General features: G+C 39.2%; 1 protein-coding gene across 1 annotated transcript in view; it reads right to left on the bottom strand.

The window, feature by feature from the left end:
- Positions 1-22,333, bottom strand: part of Fndc7 (fibronectin type III domain containing 7) — a 29,092-nt gene extending 6,759 nt beyond the window's left edge. Inside the window, exons 1-11 of the mRNA XM_023561250.2 lie at positions 22,153-22,333; positions 21,665-21,683; positions 16,747-17,001; positions 15,663-15,923; positions 12,143-12,400; positions 9,352-9,606; positions 7,533-7,790; positions 6,696-6,950; positions 5,206-5,460; positions 3,168-3,428; positions 460-489 (exon numbers count right to left, since the gene is read on the bottom strand). Of these exons, the coding sequence (XP_023417018.2) occupies positions 460-489; positions 3,168-3,428; positions 5,206-5,460; positions 6,696-6,950; positions 7,533-7,790; positions 9,352-9,606; positions 12,143-12,400; positions 15,663-15,923; positions 16,747-17,001; positions 21,665-21,683; positions 22,153-22,236 (2,191 nt within the window). The 5' untranslated portion in view covers positions 22,237-22,333. The remainder of the gene's footprint in view (positions 1-459; positions 490-3,167; positions 3,429-5,205; positions 5,461-6,695; positions 6,951-7,532; positions 7,791-9,351; positions 9,607-12,142; positions 12,401-15,662; positions 15,924-16,746; positions 17,002-21,664; positions 21,684-22,152) is intronic.

Raw genomic sequence — 22,333 nt, 5'->3', positions numbered from 1 at the left:
TGGAGAGACTTGGGTCTCAGTTCCCAGAACTGGATAAAAGAAAAATCCTGATGACTTTACCTTGGACCAGTTAATCAGATTTTCCAGGGACAGAATGCAGGCATTGGTTAATTTTAAGTTCTCCACTGTTGGAAACAACTTTCTGAAGTAGGAGGGATTAAGGAATGCCTCTTCTGAAAATATTTACATTTTTCTGTAAATTTAAATTCCATCTTCTGACGCCAAAAGACTAAAAAGATTTCAGAATCCCAAGGAATCCCTATCAGGCAGTGGAATCTGAGGGTGCCAGTAGGAAAGAGGAGAAAAATGTATGGGACAGGAATGCCCTTGTATCAAAAAGAGAAATCCTTTGCCTTTCTGACTAATTGCAGAATCAGTATTCAACCTGACTTTGTTAAGAAGCTCCAGAATTGAACAATGAAAATTCTTTACCACTTTAACCATGAAAAAATGACTTACCCACTCCAAGTGTACTTCCAGAACATGTTACTGTAATAAAAAAAATACAAGCACTGAAAATATACTTATTGATGTTTTAAAATGGTAAAGATATAACAGAAAATAAAAGGAAAGTGAAGCAAAGAATAAATAAGAACAAATTTGGGGGATAAGAGGAGATACCTATTAGTGCTGGGACCTTGAACTCTAGTCACTTCATTGTGCCTCAGTTTTATCTGTGAAGTGGTAAGTATGCCACCTCGTATGTATGTTTGTTATACGGCTTAAAAGGATTAATACGTGTAACACTCATAGGTTAGCACTGACACATAGCATTCAATCAATATTCACTATAATTGAATAGAGAATCCCTGTTCACCAACATTGAAACAAACAAAACACTTCTGGCAAAGTCATAGTTTTTACAGGGGAGACTAAGCAATTGTGTATTATAAATTCAAGCCTAGATACTTAATCCTGAAACAAAATAACTGCAAGCTTGAGATGTCACCCCCATCAAAGAGTATCAGAGTGCCAACCCACCAAGACTTCTAGTGACAAACAAGCTATCAGTGGAATGACTCTCTAAAGGTTGAATTGTGACCTTAAAGCACAAAGGAAAAATAAAAACAAAATAAAATATTTGCATTGTTCACTTAACTGTGTGATCACTGGCACTTAAACTCATTTGGTTATTTGTTAAATTTAAAACATGTTGGTCACATTTAGAAGCTAAATAAATGATAATCAGAGATAGAGTCACTTATCCGAGGAGATGGAACATGTTCAATTCACAATAATATGTTGTGGTAAAGGTAAGGATGCCATGAGGTTGTAAATGGAGGAGGAGAGGGCTAATTTAGCTTATGAGAAAAAGAGAAGGCTTCACAGATGAGGGGGGATTTGGGCAGGTGGAGTTTGCTTGGTAGAAGTGGGATAGAATGTCAGGCAGAGAAAAAGGTAATACATTTGCCCAGAAATATGATACAATGTGGTTTGTATGTATGGCTGGGGCAGGTGTGTGTGAATGGTTCCATGCCACGAGACCAGAGGAGGGGACTATTTTACTATCCAATGCTGTAGCCACTTGACACACAAAGATACTGAGCCCAATAAATGTGGCTAGTCTGAACTGAGATGTATTGCAAGTATAAAATGCATAATAAATTTCAAAGACTTAGTATAAAAAATGCAATGTATCTTAACTTGTAAACTGATTATTAGTGATAATATTTTTAAGTGTATTGGTTTAACTAAAATATATTACTAAGTTAATCTCACCTATTTCTTTTTACATTTTTAATTTGGCTGCTTGAAAATTTTAAATTTTCATACATAGCCCGTGTTAAATTTGTATTGGATGGTACAGGTGCAGATGCACAGATGGTAGAAGGTAAGACACCTTGAATACTATGATCAGAGGCCTGGATTTTATTCTGTGAAGCAATGGGAAACTTTTAAAGATATTGAAGTATAAAAGTAAAACAACTGGACCAGAGACTTCTGTAGTCCAAGCTACTCAGGAGGAGAAGGAAGAGGGAGGAGGCTCGCTTGAGCCCAGGAATTCAGAGCCAGTCTGGGTGACATTGTAAGATCCCGATTTTGAAAAAAGTTTCAAAACCCCAAACAAAAAGACAAGTTTGCAAAGAGAGATTTGGAAGCCTCTGTTCCAAGTTTCCTCATTTTTAAACTGAAGATAACAAAATCTTTTGAATCTACTTCTTGGGGTTACTTTGAACATTTAATGAGATATGGAATATGAAAACACCTGATAAATAGTGACATATTATGCAAATGTAATAAATTATTATTAATAGCTATAGGCTCCTCTTCCCAAGAGCTCATCCTCACCTTACGAGCATGCTCCTGTCTCTTCCCATAGGACTATGCTTTGAGTCAGCTTGTCTTGTAGACAAGATAATAAGACAACAAAGAATCAGAGCATGACATGCAAGGACAATGAAAATGTTCTTCTAGGAGGAGCTAGCCTTGTTCCATCATCAAAGCCAACTTGAACCTCTCATCCCCTGTATTTAGTTGGAAATTATGCATTCTGGCTATCAGTAAAAGTTTGTGAATCATTTGTTCTTCCTGTATTTGCTTACAAACTTCTAGGGCTCTGTCATCTCTTTCCTTTCTTTTTAGAAACAAATGAAAATTATTATTTATGTCCTGGGCAGTGTAGCAGAGGGTATTGGGATAGAACACAGAGTAAAATTGTAGTTTTCTACTAACTCTGAAGAGATGGCATTGCTGCCAGCCATGTTTTGTGATCACAGCTCTTCTGCCCATTCACATTTCCAAACCTAGTTTATGACTTATAAATTCAGTTTTTCTGACTCTCTAAATTTTCCTCATTCATAATTCCCAATCTGTGCAAATGAATCACAAGTCTCTTAACGTTCAGTTTTCCATGGTGTCTAGCATTATTTCTAAGACTATGTCAAAAGTCTGTCTCAAAATCTCCAATCATTTATGATTTGGTTTACCATTACATGGTAAATAGCAGCAAATATTTGGTCCTTTTCCCAAGGAGAAGAAAAGGAAAGGGAAGAGAAGAATACTTGCTAACTAAATAATAACAAAGCATCACATTTACAAAGAAATTTGGGGTGCCTGGCAACATATAGAAATTTCACACATAGTAAGTAAGTATGGCTTCCCTGAGTCTTAATTCACAGATCTGAGTTGAAGGTTAGTTTTAAGTAAAGGATCATAACTTGTTTTACCTGAATATATTTTTTTTGGACAGAAAGCAAGCTTCAGTCCTGTTTCAGCAACTGGTGAGACCATCACAGTATACACATCCCCACAGGGTATCTCAGTGACATCGCAGAAACTGAGACCAGCCCTTGGGGCACAGGTGAAGATGCCTTTGGAGCCATAGAGGTCAGTGCTGTAATTGGCAGAGCCTCTGGAGACTTGCCAGTGGATCCGGATGCCATTAGAGCCCAACCTATATAACTTCACCCCCAAAGGGCAGCAGGCACCTGGAGGACAAAGACAGAATCTCTTATTCCAGCATCTCACATCATGGCCTTGGTTATTACAGAGGGAAAAAAATACAAATAAGCTATTCTAATGGTATAACTAGTTACTGGTCAGAGTAGAGAAAGATTTGTGGGAAGTTCAAGTTTTTTCCATGCTGTGCCGAAGAATCAGAAATCCATGTGTGAGGGTGGTATGGGGTGGGGCTTTTTAATATAGAATGGTGATTCACAAATTTCCACACTTGGCAGAGCTCCTGTATTGTGTATGACTCAGACTATGAGTCAGATGCATGAGATCCTGTCAAGACCCCTCAGAATGCCACAGTTTCATTTAAATCTTAGTGGAGTTAAGTTTAAATATAATTTATTGAACTCAGCTGTAATTGGAAATAATTTTCCTCAGCTGAGCAGCCTGATGCCTTCGGAGCAGCCATTTCCATGACAGGCTGGTGGCCATGTTGCTTGCTCAATCCTTCACCCATGCTAGCTGATCAGGTACTTTTATGGGACCTCTTTCTAAGTACCTTGAGTAGGCATTATGTGTCAAGCATTAAGTGACAAGTGCAAGGCACCAAATGGTGAAGTTCTCATAACTAAAATACAGATGCTGTTGTATAACTTTTTAAAAAAAAATTGTTATTGACCTCAAAGTTTTCAAATTATTATTTGATATATTCTTTTAAAAATTTAGATGTCTAGATAAGCAGGGGTGGGTGCACACCTGTAATCCTGGTACTCAGGAGGCTGAGGCAGGAGGATCACCACACACACAAAAAAGCAATGGGCCATATTCCTAGAGCCTGATATCAAGGTGAGAGTTTAGGCAGCAAATTTAATGGAATGGGTCAAAAGAAAATATAAACCACCTTATATATGTGTGGCACATGACAAATGCTCTTACATTATAACTTATTTTAATTCCAAAATCAACTTTGAAAGATAGGCTAGAAAGCTATTATTATCTCTGTTTTTTCTTACCGAGGAGGAGACAGAATTGTGGAAAATAGGGCAGCACAGTTTATAAGAAGCCATTTCTAACTTAGACTCGCAGCTGAAAACTTTTTATCCTCTCCCCAGCATGACAAAATTATATTTCAGCCTTCCATCCCTTGCCCTGGGCAGAAATACAAACCATCACTGTACTCTTTCTCCTTAAACCTGACAAGCACTCTCAACAGTTTTTTTTTTTTTTTTTCAAAAAACTGGAAGCAGCCACTTTAATAGGTTAGAATCACCCAAGAGGGATATTATTTGCTAGCTCTGCACCTTTTTTACTTCCCCTTGTCATCTTCTAATGGTTTGATCTCTGAAAAGCAAGATACAACACCGTCAAAGACAGACACCTTTGTTTTCTCAGCCTGTTGAAATAAGAAACCATAGAAGGAGCTGGAAAGGCTTGGAAAAGAGAGAAATGGTGGCATAGTAATAATATTAGAAGAAAACAATGGAAACCAAATAGAATGGATGATCCAGTGTCTCTGAAAACCACTGGGCTGAGTGCTGCAGGTCTCTATGTTGCATAAAAATACACCATAGCAAATGCCTGAAACTTGTTACCAGGGAAGGTAATTTACCAACTACCAACAGGCAGAACCTACTTTCTGAAGGGTTCAGGTTCAAAGTCAGGTGGACATCGTAAACATTTTAGAAAACATACACTTACAATGCAAGCTGCATGGAGTGGCAGCATCTTGTTGAATGAGGAGAAGTTGTGCCTGGACTTCGAATAACTGAGTCATCTCTTGTACTCTAGTACTAGAGTTAAGAATGCACTTACTAGAGAAGTAAGTTTGGTAGGTGCAGTCTGAAGTCAACCCAGAGGCACTAATTGCTTTTAATGCCACCGTGTAGTTGATGCCACATGTGATACATCCCAGGAGACAGTGACTCTGATGGGTGTGACACTTAGACTGTCCAATGTGTGACTCCAGAACTGTCACATAGGTTTGCGCCACTGTATCAAAAGTCCAGCTCACATTGATTACCGACTGGGTGACCTGAGTTATTGTCAGACCGGCAGGACAGCATGGCACTTGAATGAGAAAAAAGAAAACGTGGAACTTTATTTCTACTGAAATTATCTGTGAAAAACAACCAAGAAGATATTTTGCCTGTATTTTATCCAATATTCTAAATTTCTCATATTGTCTATTGTTAATCAAAAATTGTCTTTGTTCATGACTCTTATTACATCAACTAAACAGTAAATATCTCACCAAGAACCAGAGTGCACTAACAGGTCGTGAAACTCCCTAATTTATTTTCTTTCAGAATAAGAAAGAAATCCTTTGTTGTACCCCAACTTGAACAATTCCAGTTGGTAAATTTTAAAGTAATGGTTGCATTAATCTCCTCTCTCAATAATATTTAATAGCATTCTCAATAAAATATATTTTGCTTTTGTGGAGAATTTCATCATATACTACTGCTATAAAAGCTTGATTTCTTTTTTTTTTTTAAATCGGTACCAGGGATCGAACTCAGGACCGCCTGCTTGCAAGGCAGGTGCTTATGCCGCTGAGCTAAAAAAAGCTTGATTTCTTAGCCCTCTAAGAACCACAGTCACCTCAATTTTCTAGGAATTCTTTTATAGGATGTAGGATATTTAGAACCTTTGTGTGTATTTAGCATCTTCTCTATTCTGCTGCTTTTTTTTTTTTTTTTTGGTGCTTTAATTTTTGCAACCCAAAATGTCATCTATTGTTATACATACAAGAAAATAATGTCCAAAGAAATAAAGTAATTTGCTAAATTTCATTTACACACAAGGCTCTAAAGCAGTGAGTTTTATTGGTGAATCTCTCACTACTCACCAAGCACTTCACTGAACAGTTTGCAGCATTAGTTACCTTAATACAAACACCCAGTGAGTACCTATCCTCTACTTATTGATTAAGTGCCTGAAAACTAGACAGCACTTTTTAGAGGAAGATATGAACAGGCTGAGTCAAAGAGATAATAAATCATCTCATTTGATTTACTTATTAGCTGTTTGGATAGATCGTATCATGGGAGAATATAAACTCTACCAAATGCTTTTGCAGAGTCCTCTGATGCCAGTGTAACACATAGAAGAGTCTTTTGGTGATCTTTTTACAGAACTTGTAAAATGTTGAAAGTTCTGTTTTCTAAGACCTGGGCTTTTTAGAAGACTCTCATGCTTACTGTATTTCTGATACACCTAGGTAGATTAAATAAAGCTTCTGTCTTAAAGTGATTCCTAAGGTCCCAGGGTAATCAGCGTTCAGGCTGGTGGTTGCTACATACCTGTCTCCAGGGGCACACTGTAGCTGGGCAGGCTCCGTCCGATCTCTGTTTCAGCCACAGCGGTGACAGAGAACACTGAGCCGCAGGGCAGGCCCCCCATCGTACAGGCCTCTCCCTTGCTGCTGCACCGATAGAGCCCCCTCTCCCCCTGGGCAGTCACTGTGTAGATGGCATCATCATTAGTGGCTTGCCAGCGCACATTAATTGTGGAGAATGCATCCATGGAAATATTTTTTATCTCAGGACTGCAAGGAGCTAAGAGATTTAAGTTATTACTTGAAACAGCTTGAGACAAAAAACTGTGATCTGTACCATTCAATGTAAAACTCATTTTCCCCCAAATAAGATCACCATAGTTTTTGACCGGCCCATGCTTGTGAGCCAAATTCATAGAGCCTCTGTGCAGAAAACTGTTGACACTGAAACAGGGTGTTAGATTTCTGCATTGTTGAACTATCTGGAAAATATTTAAGAGCATTTTTCACTCAAAGGAAAAACTAACTGAGGCAAACATTATTTGCACACTTTCATGGTGTGTACAGGCAAGTTCCTCAACGATAAAAAGAACCAAATGGCTCAGGCACTTGCTAACAAAACTTTCCCCTTCCCCATGGTCCTCTTTTTGGTTTTCTTTCATTCCATCTTTTTCTTCCACCTTGCCTTCTGCCTCTCCTCAGTATAACAGAGGCTCTGTTATATTGGTCCCCGCAGAGCAGTTAATGGAATTTAAACTTTTTCTAAGTCTTGTTGTAGGCTGGACCTGAAGCACATAGCAGGGTGGGGAGGAGGGGAATCATTCAGACACCAGTGCAAGAAAGCCTAGCTACACTATAGTACCTGTAGTGATAAAGCGGGAGGTGCATGACATGTTGCTGCTCTGGACTTCACTGAATGAATACACTGTGACATTGTACTTGGTGTCACACTCCAGAGCCGAGAGGGTGCAAGCAGGAGCGGTGTCATTGCACTCTACCACACTGTACCCAGCTATGGCCTTGGTTTCATAGAATTCGGCCCCACGGACAGGAGACCAGATGATCTCCACTCTGTCACTAGACACCAACACGGGGTTAATATCACTGGGACAACAGGGAGCTGAAAGCAGAGCAGAGAGAACCAAAGTCAGTATAAGAGCAATGCCATCAGAAGGGTTCATTGAGTCCTGACCTTCCCATGGCCAGAGCCTCTGCCACTGTCTTCTCAAACTACTGCAAGGAGCCTCTTCCAGCTCTGTTCCATTTCAAATGGGGTGTAATCCTCACTGCACAGGGGATAAGTCCTCACATGACATTCAAGCATGCAAGCTGTAATGTTCAGCTGTGCTTTTTCCACTCCTGCCAGGTCAGACTTCTCAATCCCCTACCTCACCTGTGCTCCTGCTTCTCTAGGCCTAGAAGACTCTACTAAGAGTCTTTCCCTTATTCTACCTGACACAGTCAAACTTAGTCCACTTTTTCAGATTCTATCAGTCTTTCCAGACACTAAATCAGATAAAGCAGAGGTACATTGGGGGATATAATTGTATTAGTAGATCATAGAATATCACTGATAAATGTCTAACTCAGTTTGGGATTTCTAAATGATATCCTGTTCCACCTACATTCCACCCATTCTTTAATGCTAGTTCAAGGCCACTCCCTCTGGAAGGTTCCCCTCTGTTCTTGAGATTTTATTGATAGTCTCTTACTCCAAATTCCAAAAGAACCAGTTATTTAGAGCCCAACCTGGTAAAATTCATTATAATCCAGCTAGTATCTTTATATAATTGTATTATTCTTCTTGTAAATTTTAAGGCATTATTCATTCTTCAAAACTCAAATATCTCTTACAAGCTGATCACACTATAATAAACACTGATAACAAAGAGATAAAGAAAACATAATCCCTGCTAATACAAGACTTAAACCCAGGAGATGGTGACAGTAATGGTAAAAGTCATGTTAAAATATTTGAATCTAGGCATGGTAGTGCACGCCTGTAATCTCGGCACTCAAGAGGTTGAGCCAGGACAATTACTGCAAGTTCAAGGCCAGCCCAGTCTGCACAGTAAGTTCAAGGCCATCCTGCCTAGTGAGACCCTGTCTCAAAAAGAATTTATTTTTGAATTCTGTTTTATCATTTACAAAGAACTTTTCACATTTATGTTATTTTTGTCCCTTTGGTAGTGGGGGATATTAAGCAGCAAGGAAGATACCATTTCCCCATTGTATGAATGAGTTAGTGGTCAAGTTAAGATTTCAACCCACATGTCCTAATTTAAAACTCTCAAATTATATTGCATCTTGGCCGCTGTGTCTGTCTCTCTAGTCACCGGTAACAAGTGAAGCCCTAAAACGAAGAGTTTGCATCCCCTTCAGAAGCTACCAGAGACCTGAACACTGAGTAGACATTTCTGAAAGGTTCAGTTTTTTAGAGCAGGGTGGAACAGCTGCATTCCTTTCTCTCTTTTCACTTTTTAACCTTATAGTCTTCTAAGCCCACATCCACAAAGCCAACTTTTCTTAGTCAAAGCACATGGGACAAAACATTCACTTTGTTTTCCTGGCCCTACAATGACTTCCAGGTGGTGAATCAGTACGTAAAATAAATGATCCACTTTCTGCTGCTGACTTTAGTGAACTAGAAACTACCTTTTCAAGCATCAGATGTGACTTACCTGTGGTATAATTGAATACATCACCCAAAGGACTTTGTCCTGCCTTGTTATAGGCAAAAACACTAATAAAATAAGTGAAACCACACTCAGATAAGAAATTGCACTGGGTGAGGGATGTATTGCAGTGTACTTCCAAGCCATCATCACTCTTTACAAAAGCCACATAGTAATCACCCAGATCAACATTTGACCAAGCCACAGACAGATGGCCAGGGGGATCTTCTTGGATTGTCACTCTTCCAGGTGCACAAGCAACTAGGAAATGATGAATAACAAGCAGCTGTAAGGCTATTGCAACAGATTTCTTTGCAATTATTCAAGATTTCAAGACAATCCAAATCAGCAACTCTGAGTTTTGTTATAGATTAAATTTGATGTACAACACTCAAAACTATGCACCAGAAAAATTAGAAAATTTTCTTTACAGAACCAAGTATGTGCTGTAGGGCCTAAGCACCATAACAAACTCCAGGGACCTAGCCACATTTTCTGATTGGAGCAATATTTAAAATGAGCCATCAGAGATTTTTAGTCATTTTAAGTTATGGAGATTTTCATTCTTAGAGTATTTGTTGAAACATTTGACCTCACTCAGAGATGCAGCCAATTTGAAGTGAGTGAAATAGAAAATACCCCAGAAGTTATGTTTTGGAGATAAAAATGTAGCTACTCATTGTGCTTTCTATTAACGTTTTGTTAAGCCTTCCAACAACTCCTTTCATCTCTGGAAGTGACGCAAGTGCTCTACGCCCAGCCTGCTCTATGCTTTTAAAAATTTAGTCATCTCTAATGGAAATCTTCCTAATATATTACATATTTCTGGGCCTCTGGAAACCACAGCACTTTCTAAAATAATTTTTCTATTAATAAATCAAAGTTATTCTCAAAGTAAAGACTGATTATATTATATACAACGAACTACAGTGTACCTCTTGGACAGATAAGTGCACAGGGCTAGTCAATAGGATTTAGCCCTGACTGCACGTTAGAATCAACTGGGGAGTTTTCACAAAATAGTCATATCCAGACTCTATTACCAGTAGTTTCAGCTCAACTGGTTTTAGGTGGCACCTGGTGTTGGTGTTATGGCTTGTGTCTAGATGTCCCTGCAAAACCTCATACAGTCATAGGTGGGGCTTTTTTAGAGGTGGTTGAATCTAAAGTATGTGATTGATTTAAGATTCAATGCTAGGATAAGGGTGCTAGGATTAAGGGTGGGTGATTACTAAATCAGTCCACTGACTGATTTAGCACCACCCTAATCCCTGTAGACATCCAGTATTAGCGACAGAAAAAGTTTGTCTTGTCTCTTGCTTGCTGTTGCCTTCTGCCCACCGTAAACTGTTTCCTTTCTGCCTATCTGCCCATCTGCCGCCCTACCTTGCCTTGGAGCCAGCTGGTTATGGACTGAAACCTCTACAAACTAAGAGCTAAATAAGCCTTTCTCATTTTAACTTTGGGTGTCGGGTATTTTGTCTCAGCATGAGAAAGGTAACTAAGATACCTAGGTATCAAGATTTAATAAAAGCTCTCCAGATCTTTTAAAAGTGCATCTAATAATTAAGAATACCAGGTGGTCCTCTTCTGTATTAAATAACTAATTCAAAACTGCTGTGCTTTTGAAAGTGTTTCTTATTTCTTCTTTGATGCTATCCTCATAACCAATGCATATGTGCCATTCACATTAAATTGTAGTTGTCAAAAGAGAAGCCAAATCACTACAATTTTTGTAACACGAAGAAATCATGGGTCTGGGGGGTTGACTTTGTTTTTGTTGCTGTTTGTTTCTGTCTATGGAATAGAGTACACAAGCTTAGTGATAACTCTTTCCTCCTTGCTCAGAAGCCTTTTAACTTAGAATGGTATAATTATGACTTTTGGATAAGTGAACATTATTACATTTTCTTTGGTTTAGAAGGTTAAAATCAGATAAATCTGAGCTTGAATCCATTTCTCATTGAAATGTCCTTGAAACCATTATTTAACCTCTGAGCTTTGATTTTCTTATCTGAAAAGGGACATAATAGAGACCACTTCATTAAGTTGTCATAGAATTGAAGAATATATATATTAATGTCTTAGACAAAGTAGGTCTTTATATAACACTAGTTTTAATTCCCAAAATACATAAACACTTTTAAATATAGGAATAAACTTCCACATATGTGTATCTTTATGTCTTTAAATAGGAAAATATCTGAATACATTTGGAACTAGAAGTATTCCATCTTTATTTTAAAAAATAGTTTCCACCAAGTCTTTGTCATAAAACATGAGGTCAAGAAGAGGAGGTTGTCTGTACTGCATAGTTAGAGCTATGTATGACTCCAATTGGATCTTAGAGTTGTCTTAACTTTATAAAGAAAAAAGAAAAAAACTAAAAAGCAATCTAGAATAAGAGCCAGAACTCCTAATTTCTTTCTTGCTTGCTTTTCTTTTCTTTTTCTTTCTTTTTTTTTTTTTTTTTTTTTTTTTTTTTTTTTTTTTTTTTGGTACTGAGGATTGAACTCACAACCTCACACCTACCAAGCAGGTGTTTGTGCTGCTAAGCTAAACCCCTAACCCCTAAGCTAAACCTCCAGCCCCTAATTTTCAAATACAGAATCTGTGCTTCTCAGTACATGACATCTAGGTTTCCTTATCAATATTTAAACTCACGAGAATGTCCAATTCAACACATTCATTTCAACACAGCTTTACTTTTCACTGTTTGCAGAATGTTGTGAAACACTGGGAAAACCTGTTTTCCTTATGGTTGGCACTTTGACTTGCCAACCTTGCAGAAACATACCAGTCTTTAGGCTCTGTGTTGAAGAAGACTTGCTAAATCCGGCATTATTACTTGCTAAAACGGAAATCAGGTACTCAGCGCCACACTGGAGAGAAGAGATGCTGCAGGAACTGACAGTTGTACTACAGCTAAGCTCGGAAGAGTCACTCAAAGCCATTGCGGTATAGTTGAAAGCTCCTTCCGTTGGTGTCCATGAAATCGATGCCTTCAGAGCCCCACTGTCGAAAGAGACTTGAATGTTGGCAGGGGCATGAGGACCTATGTTTTGGAGAAAAAAATTAACATTTTATAGTAAAGAACCTAAGTAAGATTTAGCTAAACAATGTTAAGGAGCTCAGAGGGCAAAGTGCTCTTATAGAGTAGTTAGATAAATGTAAGTGCTCAAAGAGTATGATTGGGATACAGGGTCTTAAGGAGCTTGCAACGCATCTCCCATTAACAATGCAAACCCTTAATCTATGTGACCTTGGTCATATCAGTTGGTCAACTTGTTACTTTCTCACCTATAAAATGAATGCAGTAGAATCAGTGTAAGGCACATATTTTATATGCACACATGAATGAATATAGCATTTAACAAATGAATGAAGAATGAAACAAAGTTACCAGGGGGCTATGAATGGTAAATCAAGTGCTTATGCATCACAAGGCTCTGAGTTGGATCCTCAGCAGCCCCCAAAAAAACAAGTAAAAAAATAAATGAATAAACCAAAAGGGCCATATGATCATATTATTATACTATGAGTCAAATGTTTTCTCTATTATTGATTAATGAAGCTAAACGTATCTCTTCTTTATATTTAACTGCTGCTAAGACTTTACTGTAATAGCTTTTAAGTCATAATTGCTTCTGGCGGAACAAAATTGCTCTCCATTCTAATCAAAAAGAATGAAAAAGCTGGGTATGGTGACACATGCGTGTAATCCCAGAACCCTTGGGAGGCTGAGGCAAGACAATCACAAATTCAAGTGCAGCCTGGACAATTTAGCACCTTGGCATAACCTAATATCAAAATAATAAAAGAGCTGAAGATGTAGCTCAGGATAGAGGTCCTGGGTTCAGTCTCCAGTATTTTTTTGAAAGGAAACAAGGAAGAAAAAAAGAAAAAAAGAAAGATGGGCCTCAAGTCATCAAGTATAATGATCACCTATCAAGGTAGCCTTTGTGTCTGTATAACATTTCCTTCTCATTCCTATAAAATATGTCTGGATTTCTTCAGTGTTATCCCATTCAAAAAGCTTGGTGATATACTTCCGTAATTCCACATAGAATTCTACTCAGCACTCAGGAGGCTGAGGCAGGAGAACTAAAAGTTTGAAGCCAGCCTTGGGTTCCACAGCAAGTTCAAGGCAGGCCTAGATTTAATAGTGTAACCTGGCCTCAAAATACAAAACAAAAACATTTGAGATGTTCTCTGAGCTGAGGAAATACTGGCCTCAGTTCTCTTTTGGAACTTCTGCTCTAGTGAAGAGCATGCAGCAACCATTGGAAGTGGCTCGGACAGCCTCTGAGCAGAGATAGCATCCTCTGAACACAACTAGGACACAGGAAAGGCCCTGGCTGAGGACAGTGGGACTCAACCAATGCTCTGCAAGGGAAGCACCAGATGTATTTCTTTTCTGGGCCTTGTTGGCAGGCTCCTTCCTTCACTGCATGGTCAGCTTGTTTATAGAGGCAGGTCTGCTTGGGAATATTGCTCAGCCCTCGGCTGGCAAGAGTCGCCTACAGTATTTTAAGACAACTTATATTTCCTAGCCTGGGAGAACTAGGAAAAATAAGTAGAATATGGGAAGACTGTCATAAACTTATATGTTGAAGTCTTAACCCTTAGGACACTCAGAGTGTGACCTTATCTGGAAATGGCGTCATAGCAGATGTTATTCATTAAGATGTGTTTATAAAAATAAAAAAGTAGACACTGACATACAAGTACAGAGGAAATGTCATATGAACATAAATGTAGTCACCTACAGGCTCAGCAGAAATGCCTAAACAGTTCCTCCTTCCATAACCCTCAGATGCAACCAGTGCTTCCAACACCTAGATTTCAGACTCACGTAGTTTCACAACTGTGAGCCATCAGTTTCTGTTCTTTAAAGCTACCCAACTTTCGATGCTTTGTTCAGCAGCCCAGGCAAACCAGGACAGAGGCTACATCCAAACTCTAAGTTTGAAAACACTGAGATACAAAAGAAAAGAAAGACTCCAGGGAACCAGACGGCTCTCTGTGTCCAATCCACTGTCCACGCACCAGCCTGTGTATCTCACTCTGCCTGTACAGCTACATCAAAGCACTTTTACACAGAACTGTGATCAATGATTTATGCACCCTTCAACATGATCAGTTCTTTGTGGGTAGGTATCATTTTTTATTTGAATTTGTATTCCTATCAGATAAATTATGCATAGCACAAAGTAGCCCCTCAACAAATACTGGTGGGAAGATGCATGTGGGAGGGAGACAGAGAAGCAGAAAGAGAGGGAGAGAGAGAACTGAGGAAATGACCCAGGCTGCCTGGTTTGTCACAGACACTCCAACTTTTCAAACCCATATGACAAATCACCATAGCTACTTGCTATAGTTTTTCCCCATAGAAACACTATGCAAGGCAAATTCCTCTCCATGTATTTCTGCCTTGGCCCGTAGGCAATGGGGTTTCCATTCTTCTCCAAACAGCGAAAGTTGAAGGGAATATTTCTGATTTCTTCCCACCTTTTCCTTTGTCCTTTCTAATAGTTAAAACAGCTAATCTGGTTAATTTAGTTGGTGAGAGTTTGGTCTCTGTTTAGATCATATTGCCTGTAGGGGACAATTTATTCAAGAGAAGGAAAAGCTTCCATGCCATCGCCTTTCTTTTGGCTCATTTTAGCAGCTCAGTTTGGAAGTCAGTTATTATGCAGTGGGATCCCCTGTTCAGGGGGCTCCTGGGGTTGAGATGGTGATAAAGCACATGCTGTGACTGGAGAAGGGTTGGGAAGCCCTATGTCAGCCTTAGGTCGAAGTTAAGGCCTTTGAGAAATAATCTAAAACATTGATTCCCATCACAGCATAAAGCACCAGGACTGAGAAACTCGCTCTTGTTTGCTGTGGTACCTTTGGAATAGTACTGGCCTCGAGTTGGGGCACACTCATTAAATGTCTCTGGGATGAATAAATTCTGGTTAGGCCCAATGCTTTTTGTTTGGACAATTGGCCTGAATGTAACAAGAGACTAGGGGTGCTGGGTAAACCTCCTTTTGTGTGATATCGAATGCTCATGCTGCGGATGAGTTGGAGATCAGAGGAAAACATGCAGATCTCTATGTATTCTCACTGCGTTTCTTTATCCATGCAGTAAGCATTTAAACTGCTGAGAAGGAAGAGTCAACACACTATAAATAACTTCATAATAAATTTAAAAACAGCTGCTGCCAGCTGCTCTGTACTTATCACTTAATGTTGCTCTTGGTAGCTGCAATGCACAATTTCCTCATTAATCAAAAATGAGATTATTTGAGGCTGAGACAAGAACTCCTTACTTGTTCTCTGATTACAGGTGGAGTCATCACCTGGGATCCCCTTGGCATTCCATGCATAGGCCTTTATGGTGTAGAGAGTCCCAGCATTTAAATTGCTGAAGGTCAAGGAAGTGTTTGTAGTATTCTCTTTCCAAATTTTACCCAAGCCATTGGCTTGCATAATGGACACGGAAAATCCAATTGCCATATACACAGCTTCCCACTGCACAAGGATGGAATCTGGGCTTGGAGAGCTTACTTCTAGAATTGGTGCCGCCAACACTAAAAAAACAACAAAGTGAAACAAAGACCAAAAAATGTGTCACAAAAGCCCAGCGGAGGATAATTCAAAGTATTTAGCAATAAGTAAATTGAGATTGATTATCCATATTGTGAAATAGCTACTGGCTTTGTAAAAGGATTCTTGGCAGGATTCCATTAAATAATTGCTATTTAAATGTGTACTAATCATAAGTAATGTGGCAGAGAAATGGGGCAGGTTCAAATAATAGGTACCACTTTGAACTGCAAATCAGTCATAAATTAGATAAAATATCCCTGTAATAATATAAATCAATGGGAGGAATGATGGAGTATTCTTTTTTAATGTGTATATAATTTATCAGAAATGTCTAAGTTCAACTTTGTCAAATCAATGTAATGAATATTGATTATAAATTCTAAATGCTTTTGTTTGTTAATGTGTGCTAGGTAATCAAATAGCAGTAAAAGTCTTTCTATGTGTCCTTTATTTGATATGATTTAAAATTCCTCCTTTTCAGAGATTTAAAAGAAGATATACTTTTTTTCCCTTGAGACAGTCTTACGTTATGGTCCTGGCGGGGTTTGAACTTGTAATCCTCCTACCTCCCTCTTTCAGCCTGCACAGGAATGCTTTTAAAAATGCACAGAAGGGGGCTTTATTTTCTGAAGTCAAGCATCAGGCATTTAAACACCAACCTATTCTTCAGATGTCTGAGCTGCCACAAAACATCATCTGATTATTTTCATTTCTGAGCCCTTAACTATAGCACTTACAGTTACATTATTCCTTTGTAGCACCAGTGTAAATGGTCCAGGTCACAGAAGACGAATGCCTAGCTACCTGTTTTTGCCTGCTTTGGCGGTGATGCCTGGCTTCTCCCAGTAGCACTGATGGATCTGATGGTGATTTGATACAAGGTTGCAGCCTTCAGGCCCGTCACAGTGCCTGGTGAACTGGCCACCATGGTTTCAATGACTGTATCCCCATCTTCAGCTCTGAGCAGGTAACTGGTGGCCCCTGGCACTGTAGCCCATTCTACAGTGATACTGTTGCTGATTTTTGAATATGCCTGATCAATAGTAGGTGTTTCAGGAGCTGAAAGAAATTTTGAAGTGGTGAATGTTACTTCTTTAATTATTTTCCTCTGCAAACAAAATCATTTTTGTGCCATCCTTTAGGCATAAGCTGTGTCCTCATTTCCCAGGGAGAGAGAGACAGAGAGAGAGACAGAGAGAGAGAGAGAGAGAGAGAGAGAGAGAGAGAGAGAGAGAGAGAGAGAGAGAGCAGGTACAGTTGTTTTTCAGAAGAGAGCTGGAAGCTCAAGCCTCCTAGGCAGTGATGAGATTTCAGAGGGTTTTCCAATTTACCTGTGGGGTCTTTTGCACTTTTTGTACTTTTAAATGAGAATGGGAAGTAATTACAGGAAAGAACTTCAAGAGGAGGGAGAGAATAACCAAAGGAGCCTTATTCCAGAGGATTCTACTCTAGTTTGGCAGTCCGCACATTTCCCAGGCTGCTTTTCCACGGATGTCAGCTCCGTCCCTAAACTGGCTGTGCAGCTTCCAAGTGGACCCACCTCTCTCTACCGCCCCAGTCGCTGTGGTCACTCTCTCAAGTACTTTGCACTTTTCCCAAATGGGATTTAATCAAATGGAGGAAGGAAGGAGAATTCAGTCCTTTGTTATACTTGCTCCATACTACATTTTATTATTGGAATGGGACAATTTTTAGGTTTCTATCTATAAAATAAAAATAAATGCTATTCTCTTTCCTATCCAAACATGTGCCTCAGGATAAGAATGAGATATTATGGTCTCTCTTTCCTGTGTACTTGGCGATGGTTTGTCATAGGGATATGAATATTTAGGTCATGAGTTTATACAAAGCATTCGTAGGTTTAGGGTATGGGGTGGAAGCACAGCATGATAATTAAATTTACTGCTTCATAGACATACAGACTTGAAAATGTCTTGAATGCAGGATGGAAGGGATGAAAAGCACCATGTACCTATCATTCCAGCTGCTTGGGAGGGTAAGGCAGGAGGACTGCTGGAGAGCAATGGGTTCAAGAGCAGCCTATGTAACACAGTAAGACCTGTCTCAAAGACAGTTTTTTAGACTGGCACTTGGCCATTTGATGGGCAAAATCACTATATGCCAAAGTAAAGCTAAAGAGCAAAATAAACAAGCAAAACTATAAACTATAAGAAAGAATAAATACAGAATAAATACTCTCCTTTCCTCCAGCCTAATCCCTGGTGCATAATACAGAAAACCTTCTCTTTCTGTACCAATAGCCCAGAGAGTTGGCTTTGGCAGCCTATCAGAAATAAACATGCTGCAAAAATGAACAAAGTCTCCACTGTGTGGTGGCCAGATATTCCTGGAACATCATCCAGGAATGTCTCTTTTACCATCAAAAGAAAATCATGAGGGTTATATGCTGGCTGAAGATACAGACCTGAGATAGCCATTTGCCAGTGGAAGCTGATTCTGCAGGAAGGGCCTATGTCCTCTTTTGGTCCTTGCAGACTAGAACGCCTAGGAGGGGTTTACCCTTTCTTCCTACCCATATATCCCGTCTCTGCTGTCCCAATCATTTTTCCTATGTACTAATTTTCTGATGTCTCTCAACTCCTGTTGCCTTTGTCCCCCCTCATTGATAGTATCTCCTGTGACAGCCAGTCCTGTTTTACTATAATGGACTAACTTCTTGAGAAAATGATAAACAAATCAGCTACACACAGTACACGACAGGCCTGACAGTGCATTCCTGGAGTGGGCCTAAAGGGTTAGCAGGTCACAGACTATCTTGCCTCAGGCCTGTCACAGCACTTGAGAATGCCATGCAACTTGTCCTACAATCATTCTAAGGAACTGACTCAGGAGTGGCACATTTGCTAGGAGTCATACCAGGAGCCAGCATCTGCAGAATGAAACTCAGGGTCATATGATGAAAAACAGCAAAGAGTTTGGATTCAGGAACTCTAGGTTTGAGCCCCAACTCTGTTTTTTTCACCTTGGTATGTGAACATGTGCAAAATTTTAGCCTTTTTTAGTCTGCTTCATTATTTGAGAAATGTGGAATATTAATAATATCTCCATTTTAGGATTTACTTTGAAATATAAAATATCTATATTTTAGGATTATTCTAAAGATTAAGTGAAATAACGTATGCAATGCACATTGAAAGTGTGTGTGAGATAGCCATGATGGTGTACATCTGTAACCTCAGCTACTTGTGAGACAGAGGTAGGAGGATCACAAGTTCAAGTCCAGCCTTGGCATAGATTGGAGAAAAAGTCAGGATGCCTGTTTTACATTTGGCTCCCACAGGCTCTGACCAGCATCAACCAGGAAAGCAGATGTAAATTCTACTTCTCTGTAGGATATGACAACCCATGTCACCAGCTCCCTGGGGCAGGGGAAATGTGAGGTGAGAGGCAGGGTCTAAGTGGGAGAACTCGAGTGTGTCAGCAGCTGGTGATCTGAGGTAAGGAGAAAGTGGTGGGGCCACACACTGAGGTCTGAGTGAGTCTGAGGCTCACTTGTGGGGGCCAAAATGAGAGGTGGGACCAGCCTCATGATGCTAGGTAAGCACTTAGCCATTGAGCTACAGCCCCAACCCCTGGGGACATTAGTGTATCATTAGTAAAGACTGGGGGAGGCTGATGGAAAGTATCAGAGTCCCACTCTCTACACTCGCCCGTTTGAAAGTGAGGGGCAGAGGGACAGGCTTGAGTGACAAACATTAGGCTTATAAAGTAGCACCAGCTCCTTCTCACTTTTCTTATTCCTATGCTTAACACACTGTCTGACCAGATTGATGGAAGAGAAAATGTTATTCCCTTGATGTGCATCTGACCACTCAGATCAGCCAGAAATAAAACCTTTTGGCTCTCAGCATCTGTGCATTCTACCAGCTCAGAGATCTAAACTAGCACAAAACCCCAAAGGCCAGCTATGCATAAACATCTCATGCCAAGGCTCAAAAGCAGTCTAAACACACACGTCCAAGATAAAGCCTTCTGTACAGTATAAATCACACAGATCACATTTGCTGAAAAACCAGGATGAGTCAATAACAGAATCCTCTGTATCTCACTGTGACCTTCTCTTTTCTCTCATCTCCAAAGGGTCGATGCTATAGGAACTCAAAGGAGGACTGTTCTTAGGACTGTGTCCTGAGTGTTCAGGGACCTTGGAAGAGACAACAAAGCTAAAAGCCAGTTAACTAAGAGCCAGTCATTTTAAAAATCATTTAGAAGTTAAGTCACCCAGGAGGTTTAGGAGAGAGCCTCACTTGAGCCTGAGAGTTCAAAGCCAGCCTGGGCAATATGGTGAGAGTTCATCTTAAACGACATAAAGATATAACATAAGCCAAATTCAGTGGCATATTCCAGCTACTGGAATTGCTACTAGAATTATGTAATTCCAGCTACTTGGGATGCTTGACAGGATGATCACAAGTTCAAGAAGAACCTGGAAAATTTAGGAAGAGTTGGCTTAGTGGTAACATAGCACACTTAAGCCCCTGAGTCCAATGCCTAGTACTGCAAAAAAATAAACTAAATCACTTTGAATACAGCCAAGCAGTCCTTCCCATAGTTTCTTGGTCAGACCTGAAGATCTCTTAATAAGGTAAATAAGAGCCAGGCATGACGACCCATACCTGTAATTCCCAGCACTCTGGAGGCTGAGGCAGGAAAATCAGCTGCAGTTTGAGGCCAATCTCAGCTAACATAATGAGTTCAAGGTCAGCCTGAACTATATAGCAAGATCCTACCTAACCTCCACTCAAAAAATAAAAATAAAAAATAAAAAAAGAAAGAAAGAAAAAGGTAAATGAATAAGAATAGAGCAAGAAATAATAATTTTTAAAAACCAACTGTATTGTATATCCAAGGATTTTATGAAATTTCATAGCTCAGCTGTATATTTATACCAAATTTTAAAATTGTCATGACATTATATCCTTTGTTGTGACAGTGTTGAATCACTTCAGAGTTTATTGTTGAAATAGTTGATATTATATGGTTCTATAGGTAATCTATACCTCTAAGCATAAATATCTATCCTGGGACTAAAATTTCTAGAATATATGAGCTGGCAGAAGATTCTAGAGAAATTATTTTTGCCTTCAGTCATTCATTAATAATAGTGATCAAATCTTTTTAAAAGAAAGCCCTTTCCAGCTTTGACTCATCATTGCCTATCTTTTGAATCATCATTGTTACTGTTGCTTTTGAGAGTCTTTCGGTATTGCCCAGGCTGACCCCAAACTTTCCTCCTCCTTTAGTCTCCCAAACATCTACATTATAAGCATGCAATTTTAGGAGCAGTAAATTTCCTTTGAAATAGAGAATAATTTTAAAATTCTAATTTTCTCCTCTAATTTCCTACAAGACAAAGAAGAAAATTTATACAAATTAGACATATAAGATTTTTCTTTGACTAGAATGGCTACTATTGTAATATGTTGCTTATAAGTATGTATGAAAAAACTGTATTGCTGTGTGACTTGACACATCACAATACTTAACAATAACATTGTCTTTTAAGTTTGATACATTTATTTGTTGTACCAGTTATTGTCTCCCCAACACCTGACACAAAGGTTAGCACTCGCTGTAAATGCTTGGAAAATGATTTTTTCTCCCTACTACAGCCTTTATATTTCTGAGTAGCCCCATGAATTAACAATAGCAACTAAAATCAAATATGAGGACAGAAAAGTTGCATGTCAGAAAGTTTTACCTGTTTTGGCTGAAACAACCTGAAACGGAAAAATTAAGAAAATTAGAATCATAGGGAAAAACAGAATATCAGAGCAATATTAAATTTATCAGATACTTCTACACAAAATGTGACTGATCTTTGATTTCACCCAAGTATTTTTCTGCACGACTCATTTCCCAGCACTCGAGCCTGCCACAAAGCAATCCTAAATAGAATTTAGAGGCTGGAGACAGATCACATTACTATTGCATTTTTTCCCTTTGAATCTGCTTATTGAACTAGGTCAGAAGTCAGTGACAGATTTTTCAGAAATCTTTGTTCTTAAATATAATAATAACATTGTTCTAGTATATCACAGTTCAGACATGCAAACATATATAATCTTGATATGATCCTAAAGTATTTTGATTTCTAGCCCTCTTACCTCCCACAAAAAAGTGAAAGATAATGAATGTGCCTCCTTTCTTCCCTAAATAGTTGTGGGTTGGTTGGAAAGGTGAACTCACCGTTTTAAGACAGACGAGAACAAATCCAATCAAAGACAAACCTCTCTCAGGTTCTCTGGCCATTCTGGTGGGCATAACACTCATGTGGCACCAAACCAAGTGTTTCGTGTCCACCTGGACCCCTGAGGGCAGCGCTGGAGCCGCTGTGATCCTGGGAGGGACGCTGCAGGGTTGCTCTTCC

The sequence above is a fragment of the Cavia porcellus genome, unplaced genomic scaffold, assembly GCF_034190915.1.
Source record: "Cavia porcellus strain 051 isolate PalLab524CR breed Dunkin Hartley unplaced genomic scaffold, mCavPor4.1 scaffold_1, whole genome shotgun sequence".
In the NCBI taxonomy this organism is placed as follows: domain Eukaryota; kingdom Metazoa; phylum Chordata; class Mammalia; order Rodentia; family Caviidae; genus Cavia; species Cavia porcellus.
The sequence above is the reverse complement of the archived record's forward strand: the minus strand, read 5'-3'. Positions and strand labels throughout refer to the sequence as shown.